At 41.9% G+C, this 16,201-nt stretch overlaps 1 protein-coding gene across 1 annotated transcript in view; it reads right to left on the bottom strand.

Annotated features, from left to right (window-relative positions):
* Nucleotides 1-14,263: 14,263 nt before the first annotated feature.
* The window catches only part of LOC308655502 (retinal-specific phospholipid-transporting ATPase ABCA4-like), a gene marked incomplete at its 3' end in the record, with an annotated part of 145,857 nt that continues 143,919 nt past the window's right edge, over nt 14,264-16,201 (bottom strand). The window contains 1 exon segment of the mRNA XM_081305596.1: nt 14,264-14,403. Coding sequence (XP_081161722.1) covers nt 14,264-14,403 — 140 coding nt within the window.

The following is a 16,201-nucleotide window of genomic DNA, read 5'->3' as shown; positions in this document are numbered from 1 at the left end:
GAAAAATGGATGTTGTTGCCAGAAGTGACCCCTTCATTGACCTCAATTGCATGCCTACCTGGTTCCAGTATGAATCCACTCATGGCAAGTTCAATGACACAGTCAAGGCTGAGAACAGGAAGCTTGTCATCAATGGAAAGTCCACCTCCATTTTCAAGACCAAGAACCTGCCAACATCAAATGGGTTGATGATGCTAAATATGTTGTAATGTCTACTGGTATCCTCACTACCATGGAGAACCTAGAAAACAGAGAAAATTACATCCAAAGTAAAAAGAACTAACGACAAAGACATAAATCAATGTAACCAAAAAGCTAGTTGTTTGAAAAGATCAATTCAATTAATAAATATCTATCAATGTAACCAAAAAGCTAGTTGCTTGAAAAGATCAATCCAATTGATAAATATCTACCTAGACTGTATGCTTAGTCTTGTAATCACCATCATTTTTTTTTTAAAGAGAGAGTGAGAGAGGGAGAGAGAGAGAGAGAGAGAGAATTTTTAATATTTATTTTTTAGTTCTCGGCGGACACAACATCTTTGTTGGTATGTGGTGCTGAGGATCGAACCCGGGCCGCACGCATGCCAGGCGAGCGCGCTACCGCTTGAGCCACATCCCCAGCCCCTCACCATCATTTTTTAACAATTTTTTTCCTGAGTGCAATGTTCTAAAAAAAGCAATGGCCATTCTAATGCATTATAGTGAATAATTTATAAGGATAATGATAAAAAATGTTAGTATATATCAGTAAAAAACATTAATTTACATAACAAGATTTAACAAAGCAAACAGTGAGGCCTTTCCCATGATTCACAAGCACATTACATTACCTTCTACATACCAGGAATCCAGTTACAAGTCAGGCATACATAGGGTAAATGGTCATTTCAGAGAAGCAGAAATCAAAGACATTACTCAAAGTCTGCATAGTAGCTATAGAGTTATAAATCTGCAGTATGCACAAGAGAACAAGTGTTTCCAGCACATGTCCTCTTTCACACTTTCAAAGGAGTCTGGATTTCAGGGTGGTTACAGACAGGTACTCTTATATTAACATTTATGATAATAGTCATACATTGACATTTAATGAAATATTGTTCCTTATTGTTCACTTTAGAACTGGATCAGACTGCCATCTCAGCAACTCAGCCACAAGGGGTTTGATGGCTCATTGGCTATTTGACTTCTCTCCCAAACTTAGGAAGTTAACTGCCTGCTTACTTCACTTCCCTTTTGGTCTGCAGGATTTCTGCAGTCATTTTCCACTTATCCTGACAAATCTGAGCTGATTTGGGATTTCTACTCATTCAAGGTCTTTTCAATACAATCTTTTTTTTTTATTTTGTTTATTTATTTTTATGTGGTGCTGAGGATCGAACCCAGGGCCTCACACGTGCTAGACGAGCGCTTTACCACTGAGCCACAATCCCAGCCCCTAATACAATCTTAAAGCTGCAAAGGGAATACATTTTAAAACTGTTAATCAAACTCTATTCACTCACCCTACATCTACAACAAGAATACATAATTTGGTAAATTAATTAGGAAAAAAAAGACATCAATAGAATTTATCACGCAAACCTAAAGTTTAATTCTGCCGCGTCCGGCAGAAATGGACCGAGTCCGGCGGGAGACGTCAGGGTTAAAAGATTTCACAGGACACCAAGGTTCTTCATCCAGGGAGAGTCAGTCTTTATTATCTCAGCTCATACTTATATATTTCTTTCAGATAGAATGGAAAGTCACTAGTAGGCGGGAGGAAGGAGGAGGGGAAAACAGGTGGTTCATGTCGACTCATAATGAGCCTTCAACCAGGAGCCTTATCGGACCCAAGCAGGTCAGGACGTTCCCACATGACCATCATAGGCTGAATAATATGAAAAAAGACACCACAAATCCTTCAAGGCCTTGTGAGCTCCTTCAAGGCCTTGTGAGCTGGCCTCTTTGACGTGCACAACAAAAAACCAGGGCTGACGCCAAGCCCCGGGGGCCAGGGGGGATCCGAGCCAGCAGTTCCCCCTCTTTTGTTTATTGCACGTCAAAGGGAATCAAGTAGCCCCTGTCTTAGGTCGTTCACTGCCCTTACACTGGTTACCCGTCTTTGGGGAGGCCCCATTCCCCTGTCTTAGGTTGCAGTGCAAGCGTGAAAGTTGCCCGTCTCTGGGTACTACAAGATCAGCTTGTTGTTGTCAAGGCGTTCAGTGGTATCTATTCAGCCAATCATTATTAGGTCTTTAATTGGTTCCGGTTCAACAAGGCATAGAGTCAGAGGAGAGGAATAATAGGAACAAGGAAGAAAAAAGGGGGCAAAAGGAGAAAGGCATAAAGCAGGGATCATTGTAGAAAAATCATCTTCGAATTGGTCGGAGACAAACTTCAGCAAGATCATCCTTAGTTTGTAGGCGTTGATAATGAACCTGTATTGGCTTAGAAGTCAGAATGTTAATTTGATCTTTAATAAATTGTGTCACTCTCTTAACTAGGCAGGGGCCTATAGCAACTATAAGAAGGAGACCGAAAAGCGGTCCCATTACAGTGGATATCAAAGGAGTTATCCATGGGGTATTTTTAAACCATTGTTCAAACCATCCTTGTTGTGCTTCAAACTCCTTTTGTCTTTTAGCCAATCTTTCCTGACCTTTTCCATAGTTTCACGGACTACCCCAGTATGATCTGCATAAAAGCAACACTGTTCCTTTAAAGCTACACATAATCCTCCTTCCCTTAGGAACAATAAATCTAGTCCCCTCCTATTTTGAAACACAACTTCTGAGAGGGAGGTGAGGGACTTTTCCAAAGCAGTAATTGACTTGGCCATGGCTGTTAAATCCTCATTCATAGCCATTTGTAAATTTAGTAATTGACCTCCCTGGACATAGGCGGCTGTCCCGGTTCCTATTCCAATTGCTATTCCGCCTATGCCCAATAGGAGGGCAATAGTCATAGTTATTGGTTCTCTGGGGAGCCGAGTATGTCCCTCAAGGTGTCCCAGGACATAGTCTGATCCATGATAAGATATCCTTGGCCATAATTGTATCAGCACACAGAAATCAGTAGTTGTATTTAGGACTGCCATGGAAACACAGGGAGTTAACCCAGTATTGCAAGCAAAATAGGACCCTTTGGGACCCCACAAATAATCAGATTGGGATTGATTTATTAGTCGGGTGATGTTGCAGAGATAGCACCTTTCCCAAGCAAACCTCTTGTCCCATGACCTCCGTGATAGTTAACTTATAGCTGGGCAGAGAATAACATTTGGGATCTGCAGTGGTATTAGAGGATAATTTAGACAGTATTGCTACCCCTTCATAATAGGGCGGCCTGGAGGTCAAGCATAGCCAGCAATCTTGGGTCCTGTTAGGATTAGTGGCATTGAGAGCGAAAAAAGCTCCTCGGACCAAATTAAGAAGACGATCTCCAGTTCCAGGGTGTATGGGCTCAGGGGTATAATCAAAGGTTTGATAGCCCATAGTTATTGTTTGACCGCTGGGGGAAGGTTTTACTGTTGGGGCTATGGGCTGCTTGGGTCCAGATGGGGCCTTTTGGTCTCCGAGCACCTGATTAGGTCCTATTAGACTTCCAGTAGGCTGTTCTATGGTCAATTTGAGCCAAAAAAGCAGGCCAGGATTGTACTGTCCGGGGGTGTAAATACGCAGCCCCCAGAGATATGCTTGAGTCCAATCTGGTTGTTGTTTTCCATTGGAAGTAAACTGAATAGTAATATTTGATTCTCCCTCTATTGTTTGCCAGAAGTGGGCATAGTCATTCCTGGGTGAATTCTTAAGACAATACCTATTACTAAAGGTTTCACATCCCCACGAGGCACAATAATAGGCCTTAGGTCCCTGGCAGCATCTATATATTTCCCCCTCCTTTATTTTTTGTAGATAAATTTTTAAATGTTGATGGGCTCGTTCCACAATTGCTTGTCCCTGGGGGTTATAAGGAATACCTGTTTTGTGTTCAATCTCCCATTGGGTGCAGAACCGTTGAACTGTTTGGCTTATATATGCGGGTCCATTGTCTGTTTTGAGACAACGTGGACTGCCCATGCAAGAGAAAGCTTTTAAGAGATGTCCAATAACATCTTTGGCCTTTTCCCCAGTGTGTAATGTAACAAAGATATAGCCAAAGTATGTATCAATAGAAACATGTACAAAAGACAGCTTACCAAAACTAGGGAAGTGGGTAACATCAGTTTGCCAGATATCATTGGGGTGTAAGCCTCTAGGGTTAACACCCAAACTGGGAAAATGAAGAAATGGAGCACATACTGGGCATAGGGAAACAATTTGTAAAGCTTGATCACGCGAGCATCCTGTGCGGAAGCGTAAAGATTGTGCATTTAGATGGAATTTAGCATGGAGTTGTGAGGCCTCATCATACTTGGTTATAGTGTATACTAGGCCCATATTATGAGTGGCGGCATCTGCTTTAGCATTACCCTCCGCCAGAGGCCCAGGGAGCTCTGAGTGTCCTCGAATATGTCCAATAAATAAAGGATCTCGTCTAGCCCAAACAAGAAGCTGAACTGTTTGTAATTGTTCCATGATAGTAGATTGCCTGCCAATATAAGGGGCTGTTTCAATAACTGAGGCTAAATTAGCAACATAGAGACTATCAGTATACACATTAAGTGGGATGGAATTGTATAGTTTAAGGGCCATAATTAGAGCTTCAACTTCTGATCTTTGGGCAGACAGTTTAGGAACAGGGTGTTGAATTACTTGAGATCCATCAAAAACAACAGCAAACCCCCCTTTTGCTCCGTCTGTATAAACAGTCTGAGCTCCCGGGATAGGTTCCCCTTTAATAATTTTAGGAAAAATAATAGGACGTTTTTTAAGGCCTTCTAGGAGTTTATGTCGGGGAAAGTGATTATCAATTTGACCCTTGAAATTACAAAGGAAGAGACACCAAAGATCATTTTCTTGTTGCAATTTTAAGATCATATCCTGGGTATAAGGTTGAATGAGAATGTCAAAGGTTTTTCCAAACAGTGCATCACCCAAATATTTGGCTTTCCAGATCAGATTTATCACTAGTTCATAAAAGGGAGTTATTACCCGAGAGTTAGAAGCGGGTAAATGGACCCAATAGATGGGACCTGTTTGCCAAAAGACTCCAGTCGGGGTGAGTTTTGACGACAGAACAATGAATAACAAGGACTGGGAGTAGTCCACCTGCGTTACCTGTATCTCTTGTAAGGCTGTCTCTGTCAATCTAAGTGCCTTCAAGGCTTCTGGAGTAGGTTTTCGCAGGGAGGTGGGTGAGGGGCCTCCTCTCAAAAGGTCATACAGGGGTTTAAGTTAGTAGTTCAATATACTTAATGTTTAATCAACAATGTGAATTTATTTACCAAACTTAATCTTTATCTTAAACAGTAAGAATTATTAGGCAATAAGGATCTTTCTTTAAAGAAATAAACTTACATTTTAATAGGTGTTTATCATGTCAAAATATGGACAAAATTTTTGCTCACATTAGTATAGTTAAATTAGGAAAATAACCTGAAATACCCTTAAATTAATTATAGTCGGTTTAGTATATATAAATCTCTTTTTTAATTGTTCTAACTCTTTACATCATCTGTTTAGATACCAATATAAAAATCCCCCATTTTTTTTTTTTTTTAAACTTAGGAGAATGAATATAAAGACCTTGTTTTACCCAAAGATGATTTCTTTCTTCTTTTTAGGATCCATGTGTGCTTTTTCTTTGTTGAAGCATCTTTTTCTTTTAAGAAAAAATATACTTTGGAACAATTTCTGAAAACCTTAGAATCTATAAACAAATTATTATACTTTGATAAGAAATATCAATGAAAATATAGTTAAAACCCTTAGATATTTTGTAGAAATAATTATAATAATTTATCATCTTATAAGTTTAAACAGTAACCTTGAGAATTAGAAACTACTTGATTGTATTTTCACTTAAAAGCAAATTTATAGTAAACACATTTATCTCAAATATCTGTAACTGAAAAGGCAGAGTATCTGATAAATGTAGATATAAAACATAAATTATGGGTTTCCTGTTGAAGGAAAACAATTAGGCAAATATATATTAACTAATCAATTAGGCATGTGCTAATTAATTTATAGATTAACAAATATAGGTTATTTAAATATCTAAAAAATATATATTTAAGAATAAGAACTTAACTTATAATTGTATTAACTTTATGTAACCACGTGGTCTTAAAATATCTGGATCCATTTTAATTTATTTTTAACTAGGAGTGCACTCTTCTATGTGACGTCACTTGATGTACTGAAATAAGATCCTTGAGTATACATTTTTATTTTTATAGTTAGCAATTAGAATAAGGATTTTTTGGTCATCACAGGAACTTTGCCGGCTTGTTCCTGTGGCAAGCAAATGCATCCTCATAACTTCCAAAATTAAAAGTAAAATATAAAGAAGCATATTTGATATCTCTCATCAATAGAACATTATTTAGTAACACAACTACAGAGAAAAGTCAGGTTATTTAACTTGGAACTAGCTTAAATTTAGGACTGTAACATAGAAAGCTGTGGAATTAAATTTTGTCTGAAAAAGAAATCTTTCGTTAGCATTTACAGGTAGGCATTTTTTTAAAAATACAGGCTCTGAGCAGCTCCAGTAGAAATCTGAAACACAGCAGTACAGGTTAGTGGCTGGAAGGTGGGACTAGAAGTCCTGTCTGAGTGACTGTGGAAGAACCAATCGGAAGCCCCCAAAAGTGTGGAAGGTGGGACCAGGAAGCCGCTCTTCGGGCCAGGCACCCCATGGTTACCATGGTGATGCAAACAACATGGAGTCCGCTGCTCATTTTGGAGGCAAAAGTTCCCCAAGTTTTCCTAGCCGATTACATTTTGTTTGATTTTGTCTGCATTTTTCCCCGCCTGGCTAAGATCTTACTGCGGTAGTAGCTTGTTCTGTCTCTGTACCGCCCCGTACACTCTGGCTTCCGGGCCCGGGGCGGGCCCCTGTTCCCGTTTCCCGACGATATGGGGTTTCCATCAATGTCCCATCTGGACTGGCATTTACTACCCCAGTGTCTGCCTTTACGGCAGCGGGGACAAAGTCCAGGTTTATCTCCGCCAGGATTGTTTTGAAATTCCGGGCAATCTCTTTGTAGGTGACCCCTTTTGCCACATTTAAAGCATTCCCTCAGGTTAACCCCTTGATTGTTAGATTTTTGAAAACCAGTCTTAAGGGCCGCGGCCAGAACTTGACCAGTGATATGGGGCCCATCTATATCTTTACATGCTCTAATCATTTCATCAACACTTTTAGCCCGTGAGGAGTTTATGGCATTTTGGCAGTAGGTATTAGCATTTTCATAAGCCAATTGCTTAATCAAAGGCATGGCCTGTTCCAGGTTTGGGAATATTTTTCCCGCTGCCTGCATTAGGCGGGCTGTAAAGTCTGAATATGGCTCGGAAGGTCCTTGAGAGATTTTTAAAATTTTAGCCTCTGTTTTGGAGACGGGTAAGGCCTTCCAGGCATGCACGGCAGCTGCGGCAATCTGAGCGTAAACGCCTGGGTCAAAATTTATCTGTTGGTCAATGGTGGCATATTGCCCAGTCCCCGTCAACATTTCTGCATTCCTCTGTGGATGACCTGCATTCTGATTAATTTGGGCCAACTCACGGCATCTCTCATGATATTCACTTTTCCATAACAAAAAATCTCCTCCTGATAAGACAGCCCTACAGAGTTGTTGCCAATCACTAGGAGCCAACTGATTAGCTGAGAAAGACTCAAAGAGGGTTAATGTAAAGGGAGCATGAGGCCCATAATTTATAATTGCCTCCTTAAGTTGTTTGATATCTTTAAAGGCTAAAGGAAATGCACTCTGGCTGGCTGTCCATCGGCATCCAGGTTTTCAATTACTGGAAAAGTTTGTGCCGTCTTAGGCTGCCACTGAACCTCTCCCCCCCCCCACCTTCTGGGGTTGTCCTCGTCCCAATCGGGGTTATAAGGAGGGAGCACAACAGGGATCGGGGCCGTAGGTGCTTTAAATCTTGACTTCTTCATTCGACCCTCTAGTTCCTCTATCTCTCTTTCCAGTTCCTCCTCCTGCCAGCTGTTACCATGGAGCCCAGCTAGTAACTCCCTTATCTTAGAAATGTACTCAGCACTGTGAAGCCCAGCTCAAGGCCAGAGGCCTTGTTTACATATTTTTGTGAAAAACTAGTAAGGGAGTGTCCAGCGCCTGGAGTGCTAATTTTTTCAGACAGTAGCCAAATAAAACAGGGTAATATGAAAATAGGAAATTTATCCACATTGAACCTTTTTGTAGAGATTGTTTTGTAGAAAGTCCTAAAATAAGCCATGGTGAATATTCTGGAGAAGGTCAGTTAAGACTTTTTTGTGGGCCTATTAGGGAGGGGGAAGATGAGAAGGCAGGGTTGAGAGCAGCTAGGGTGGATCTAAGAATGAAGAAGGAGATGTGAAAGAATAATGGGAAAGGGGTAAGGACTCTGCCATTTGCTCTTCCTGGACCTGGTCAAGGACCTGTTCACATTCTGCAAGCTGTTCCTTAATCTTTATTTTATCTATTAACAAAGCATCTTTAACCAGTCTCCATAAAGAGAAAGTGGCGATTGGAATACTTTCCGGACCTTGATCCCTCAACAATCTTTGTAAATCACATCTGACCTGATCCCAATCATTGTTATTAAGAAATCCCCCTGTCAGAAACCAAGGACATGCCTGGGCAATAACTTCAACGAATTCTGTTACAGTTTTTGTTTTTATTCCTGTTCCTTGTGTGTTCAGCAGCTCCCTGAGTTCGTTGGCCAGACGAACTTTTGCTGCTGAGTTACCCATGGTTCCTTATTTATTTAAGTTGCAACTTTTCCCCCTTCTCTTACGGAAGGTCTCTGTCTCTGTTTCTTATGGAAGGACCCCTTCTTCTAATGGAAGGCTTCCAGTCTCTTTACTTTATGGAAGGACCCCTTCTGCTTATGGAAGGCTTCCAGTCCCCCCTCTCCGTGGAGGGAGCCCCTGTCCGCTTACCTCCTCTTTCCGGTCGGTGGAACCTCCAAACTGCCGCGTCCGGCAGAAATGGACCGAGTCCGGCGGGAGACGTCAGGGTTAAAAGATTTCACAGGACACCAAGGTTCTTCATCCAGGGAGAGTCAGTCTTTATTATCTCAGCTCATACTTATATATTTCTTTCAGACAGAATGGAAAGTCACTAGTAGGCGGGAGGAAGGAGGAGGGGAAAACAGGTGGTTCATGTCGACTCATAATGAGCCTTCAACCAGGAGCCTTATCGGACCCAAGCAGGTCAGGACGTTCCCACATGACCATCATAGGCTGAATAATATGAAAAAAGACACCACAAATCCTTCAAGGCCTTGTGAGCTCCTTCAAGGCCTTGTGAGCTGGCCTCTTTGACGTGCACAACAAAAAACCAGGGCTGACGCCAAGCCCCGGGGGCCAGGGGGGATCCGAGCCAGCATAATTCTACAAGATTTTTGTTGCCTTCAACAGATAAATTCAGACTTGTTTTCATTCGACTCTTAATTCTCATTCTTGACCCAAAGCAAGTCTAATTATTTTTACACTGTTTTTGTACCAATGAAACTTTAAACTTCTAAAACTTAGAAGTATTCATAAAGAAACAAAAAATGATTTCAAGAATAAGGTTATAGGGCTGGGGTTATAGGCTCAGTGGTAGAGCACTTGCCTCGCATGCGTGAGGCACTGGGTTTGCTCCTCAGCACCACATAAAAATAAATAAACAAAGATTGTATCTATATACAACTAAAAAATATTTTAAGACAAAAAATTAACAAAAACTTGTAAAAAAATAAAATTATAAACAGAAGAACTTGGATTTAAGCCATAGAAACTAAAATTCTTATTAACCATTATGCTACACTCCTTGAAGACAAGCAACAGAATAAGTGTGGCTAGAGGAACTTCTACATCAAAATCACCTGTGGCATTTATTATAAAGACTCAAACTTTCGAGCTCAATCCTAGATGTAATGAACTCTCTCCAAGAGCACCCAGGATTTCTACTTTAACAGGCATCCCAAGTAATTACTATGAACTCTTAAGTCTGAGACTCACAGGACAGCTGTACCTTACAGAAGTCAATGTGCATAATGATAGTCCATGAGTCATTTCCTAACACCTCAATATACCTCTAACTTGTCTTGAATGTTTTCTTGGATAAACAAATATTATTTATCCAATATGCTATCCACAATAGCATGTTGTAAATTCATTAAGGAGTTTACTCCATTTATATCTCTTATGTCAAAGTATTTCAAACTTACTTGACAATGGTCCAAAGACGTATATTCACTTAGGGAGTGAAAGAAGACCTACCTCCATATGAAGGAACAAAAGATTCACAAAACAATATTTATGCTCAGTACATGCCAGTACTCTAGTGGCTTTTATTCTATTAATTAGAAAAAAAATATGCTGTTCTATGACTCACTAAACTGAATTGTGACCACTAATTGGCCAACACCAGCAGTTTGAAATCCCTCTTAAAAGATAACAAAGGTTACAGTACTTTACATTCTTTAGGCAATCAACAACAACAAAAAAAGAAATGAGCAATGAGAGCAAGCCCCTGAACTGCAAAAGCACTTTCTGAACAGGGACAACAGAGACTAAACTTCTAAACAATAATTGCTTATGATGAAAACTGACACAACACTTTATCATTTCTTAATATTAATAATCACAAGGGAAAACTGGTTATTAATTTAACAGCCACTTACGTTAGGATTTACAACCCACAACAATAATTTATGTGCTATCCATAATAACTTACTTGAATTCAAGTTACAAAATCTATATCTTTATGCAAAATGTATTTCTAATCAACTTGAGGTCAGTAGATAAAAATTAATTAATAATCTTTCCAGATAAATCAGTAACTGTTGAGGAAACAGGACTGATGGAGTTAACTATTTGATCAGGACTGCTTTGGCTCAAATTGCAGGAGAATTCTAAGAAATTTTTCTCTGGATGATTTCATATACAAGGCTTTCCTAATGAATTCTTAAACTCAGAAAGATTTGTATATTTCCAGAGTATACACCCCTTTTCTGAAACCATCTCTTTAATTAATCTTGGTTTCTGCAAATTTCAGGGTAAATTATAGAAAAGTCTAAAGTTATAATTATATAAGAAATTCATTGACTATATCACAAACTGATTTTTATTGTAAGTTACATGCTATATATATTGACTGAATATTAGCCTTATACCTTTTTGTTTCCTGCTTTCTTCATCATCACATACACAGTATCACTAAAGATAACTATCACCACAATGTAGTCTATATTAAATCTGGAATGGCTTAAGAATTTTAAAAATACCACAACTCAACTGATCAAATACTCAACAACGGAAAGGTCAAAACTATCTTACAATGACCCAGTTATAAACAATATTTAGCCCTAGTTTTGATCCTCAGCACTGTCATAAATACAATTTGTAAAATATTTGATTTCATAAAACTCTAGTGAAACACAAAACTATGAGGAAAGATCATAGAATCAAAAAAGCATGAGAACTAGAAAAGACCTTTTAAGAATTAAACACTATCAAATATGTATATTTTCAATAATGAATGATTTTTTTCACTTTCTTTAATCTCTTCAATGAGGTTGAGCTGTTTCAAGGGGTACATACAAATTTGGAGTGCTCCATGTAAAATTCTTTACATAGAAATAAAACATGCCTATCCTATTCTAATTAGATTGTTATAGTTTCCCTACAATATGCTGCTATTTCTTCACATTTTTCTCAAATGTTTTAGGATCTTTAGTTTTATCCTACTCTGACGAGGTACCCCAAATAAAACACTAAGACCAGAATTAATCTTCTGAACAATGTTTTTCAGAAAACTGCGTGCATCAGCGCACACTGTCCCAGTGTAGTTCAATGGTTGAGCCCTTGCATAGCATGTGTGAGACCCTGAGTTCCATCCCCAGCATTGTGTTAAAAAAAAATTAAAAACCAGATAGAAAAAAATCAAGATGGCTCAGTATACAAGGGTTAACATCTTTTTGTGAGATCTCTGTTTCAGATATATTGATACACAGATATAAATACAAAATTATGAATGCATGAGTAAAATACATTTCTTACCATTTGGAGTAAAAAACTTTGAAAGCCACTACTCTACAATAATGAGAGAGAAAATTTCACCCAATATTATCAAAATACATGCAGATCTTCCAGCTACACTATCAGTGATGAAATAAATTAAGGCTTTTATGTACCAAATATAGAAATAACTTATCTTTCAGAGAAAGAGTCAAAGTGAGTGGTTTAAACAAAACTGGAACCCAAACACAGAATAGGGTAGGGATTCAGGTGCATATTAAAGTGAGTTCTCTGCCTCCTGAAGGGTGCTGGTTCCCCACACATACCAACTGCTACTTCCCCTATGGTCTGTGGACAACAGCTCTCATATAAACATAGCTAAAACTGACTCTGAACAGCTGATAATGTCATAACCTGACAGTTTGGGCAATTGGTTCTTTCAATCAAGATTTCTCTTTCTGATGGTTATATGGAGCATTTTCATATATAATCTCTTAATTCTCACAACAACCTGAAGAAGAAGGTGGCACCCAACTTTGAAGCTTCTTTCCCAAAGTCGCATGGCTCCTAAAGTTTTTGTTTTATTATTTTTACATTTAACCAACACATCATAAAGTCACCGATACACTGGGATTTTTCAAGTACAAAAATTATTCCGTGCCACCAATTACCTGTGCAGTCAATGGCTCAGGAACAGTCAGCAACAAAGGGGTAGCAAGTGCATACTTCCAGATTAACATCTGCCACCTCCAACTAACTGGTGATCAGTCTTCGGGGAAAATAAAATGCGGCAGATTTGCTTCACAGCAATGATATCAACATGATCAAAGTTAAGCGTATTGTGAATAGTATTTCATTTACCAAAGGTTAATCTTTGGAATAATCCTTTCCAAAGGAAAAGTTGGGGAAGGGAGGAAGAGATCCGGAGTGGCACCCCGCCACGTACTGGCGCTCCCCGACTCCCCTGCCAGGCAGAGGGATCCAGTGCCTCTCAGAGTTCTGCTATCCGCCTCGAGCAGTGGCAGAGGTGGCACTGGGTGTGCAGCTGCACTCGCTAAATGTTTAGGATGCTCGGCCCCAACAGTAGGATGGCACGAGAGGTGGCGTCAACCTCGGCCGCAGCTCCCCACCCCCGGCGCCCAGGCGCGCCCTCCCTCCTCACCTGCCCTGGCCCGCGGCCTGCCCCAGAACCTGGGTCTGCGCGGACGCTGCTCGCCGGCCCTCACCTCCTCGCTGTGCGTGGAAGGACACTTCCTCCGCAGGCGGCCCCAGCTCCTCAGCAGGTTCCCGGTCAGCAAGGTGCAGGGTGCGGGCCCGCGCCAGGAGCGCCCCGGCCGCGCGGCTGTCGGTGCCCATGGAAGCGGCCACCCGAGGGGCCAGGCGGGAAGGCGGCCGCCTCGCAGGACGCGGTTTCAGAGGCCACAGGGGAGAGCGCGAGGCTTCCGACCCCGCATGGCCGGAGCCCGAAGTGCGCTCCGGCGGGAGGAGGCCAGACGCCGGCGGAGCTGCGGCCTGGAGAGAGGTGCTGAAACTGAGGCTGAGTCTGGGGTCCGGCTGCTGAGTCTCTGGCTTCTGCCGCCGCCACAGGAGAGTTGACTCTAAACTGAGGCAGCTGTTTCCTGGTAGACAACGACTAAGCAGAAATCCCGGCGGGGCAAAGCGCTTCCTAACGGTTACTAGTCTCAGTGGGGGGCAGCCGGTGGGGCGGGGGGCGCGAATCGAGTTCGGGACTTCGGCCTGCGGGTGATCGGCCCCTGGCCTGCGGGGGACGCACAAGCGGAGAGCGGTGCGGGTGGCAGCGCAGCATGCGCTAGGTGTCCCCCTTCCGGTGACAGGACTGCACCCCCATTCAGCCCGCGCCATTGGTGGGCTACTAGCATTCGAGGCCCCGCTTCTCCACCAAGGGCGGCCGCGCTGCTGGGTTCTTCACACGCCCCTTTAAAAGGACCTCTAAAGGGTCTGCCAAGGCTTTGAAATATCAGCTGATTTTGGTTCTGGCGGGCAGGTTTCAATGCACAAGTGCCCCTTTCTGTGCTTTGCCATCCCTTCCCCCCAAACTGCTAATTTTTCTAAATTAATTCAACGCCTATTGATTTCTGTGGTATAGTGTGAGGTCAAAGACTAAGACTTAATCTCAGTCCCCTCTCAGGGTTTTAGCCAGCACCTAACCCAGCCCTTTACAGGATCCGGGAACATTCGGGCCTGTGAGATGGCCCACTTTGCTCAAAGTTGCAGTTTGGCATAGAGTCGGAGCTAGAACTGCAGTCCCCTGGTGCATTTCCTTTACCCTGCCAGGCCTTGTAACCTCTACTTGTTTCTGGAAAATTGACGCATTGAGAACTTTGGGTGGGGGAATCTGCAGTCTGGATGTCTTCTGCTGGCAAGTTACTATTTTTATGTTGAAGTTTGTCTTCCAGGAAGAGAAATTTCAGAAAGTGTGGCTATTTGTTGTGCTTTTGCCACCATCTTTTCCCTGGGAACTTCGTGGTGCTTGTGGTTGAGCAAGTGAGAGTGCAGCCCAGGATGCTCTGTGCCTGACCTGATAATGGTGCCTGAAGGGGTCGGCCAGACCAGGTTACTCATTCAGGTTACTCATTCAGCCAGTGTTTGTTAAGCTTTTGCCCAGACCTAGAGGCAACTGTGGTAAATACTACAGCTTTTGCTGTGGGGACACTGACACACAATCAGGCAACCATTCTAAAGTGAATTTTCTTCAGATGGCCTCAGGATGTTCCAGAAGCAGTGCTGATGGTACCTAACCCAGGGCTGCTCAGGGAGGATTCTGCAGGGAATATTTATGCAGCTGGAAACCAAAAAATATGCTGTGGGACAGGTGTAGGGTGAGAAGCCCTAGATTAGAGAGCTAATCACACCTAGTTTAGTGCCTAGAGCAAGAGCTGGAAGAGCATGGGATGGAGAGGAAAGCCATGCCAGGTCATGTGTGTCTCAATGAAGGCTCGGACATTTTCATGAGAGCAGCAGGGCCTGAGACCTTGGTCCTATCTCTTGCTTGCAATCTAAGCATGTGAGAGACAAACTGAATGCAAGATGAATCCACAAAGTCACAAAGATTTTCTAAGAGCTCTGTGAGCAAGACCTCTAGGCCAGATATAATAGCTAACCTTGGACCTTCACAGTGAACACCAAACCAGATTTTTACCTTGGGTATGATTCAGTTTCTGAAACTAAAGGTAGGGAAAGCTCCCTAGCATAATCTCACTTTCCCTACCCCAAAACATTCTTTTTCCAGACTTTAAAAGAGATGTATGTGTATACATTTCCAGTAGTACTGTCCTTCACCCAAGTAAAAACAGGCTCTCAGGACTCTCAAAATGTCCCCCAGTTTTTCCTGGAAGTCCCTAAGATGGTGCATTAAGTGTCCACATGCCTATGTGTTGGCTGTAGCTCCACGTGGTGACTTCTCTGATTCTCTTCCCCCATCTTGTTCCCACTCCTGTGTGTCTGAGGTTCATAGAGCTTGGAGGAGTTCATGGAGATTAAACACTAACACCATGCCCCAGGTGCTGTCTCCAGCTATCTTCTCCGCTCCAGGCTTTGGTAGGCAGAGTGAGATGCTGGGTTTCAGGCAGAAGTGGGGAGAGGGCCATCTCTTCATTGTATATCAGTAACCTTTGTCATCTGAGTCCCTCAGGCGGCTCTACTTAAATCCTAAATCTCAGGGAGTCTCTACTGAATCTCCTTTCAGTTTCTGATGGACTCTCTCATCTGAAAAGCCCAATAGGATTATTTTGAAAGCTTTCAGATTATAACAGAAACCAGACAAATTGGTGTTCTTCCTATTCCTATTGTGTGCGTTAAACCTTCTCTGATTACAATAAGGAGGTTTCAGAGTCACAGCTTTTGCAACATGATTATTAAAGCAAGGGGCAGTCAGAGTTTATAAGCTGAGATGGCAATTTGAAAGAGGAAGAACTCAACTTACCCTTCTGCATACCCTCTCTGAGAGGAACCAGCCAGATGCACCAGGCTGTTCATGTAGCTGTGAAGACAAAGAGCAGCCCAGCTGGCTGAGTGTCTCTGTATGTGTGAATACATTGGTTTTCTGAAACTCACCTCTGGTACTTGCTGTCTTAAAGCTCATTCTGTGTCTCTGA

This window comes from Spermophilus citellus (genome assembly GCF_964194105.1).
Source record: "Spermophilus citellus genome assembly, chromosome: 9".
Classification (NCBI taxonomy): domain Eukaryota; kingdom Metazoa; phylum Chordata; class Mammalia; order Rodentia; family Sciuridae; genus Spermophilus; species Spermophilus citellus.
Note: the sequence above shows the minus strand (reverse complement) of the source record. Positions and strands in the feature narration are given on the sequence as shown.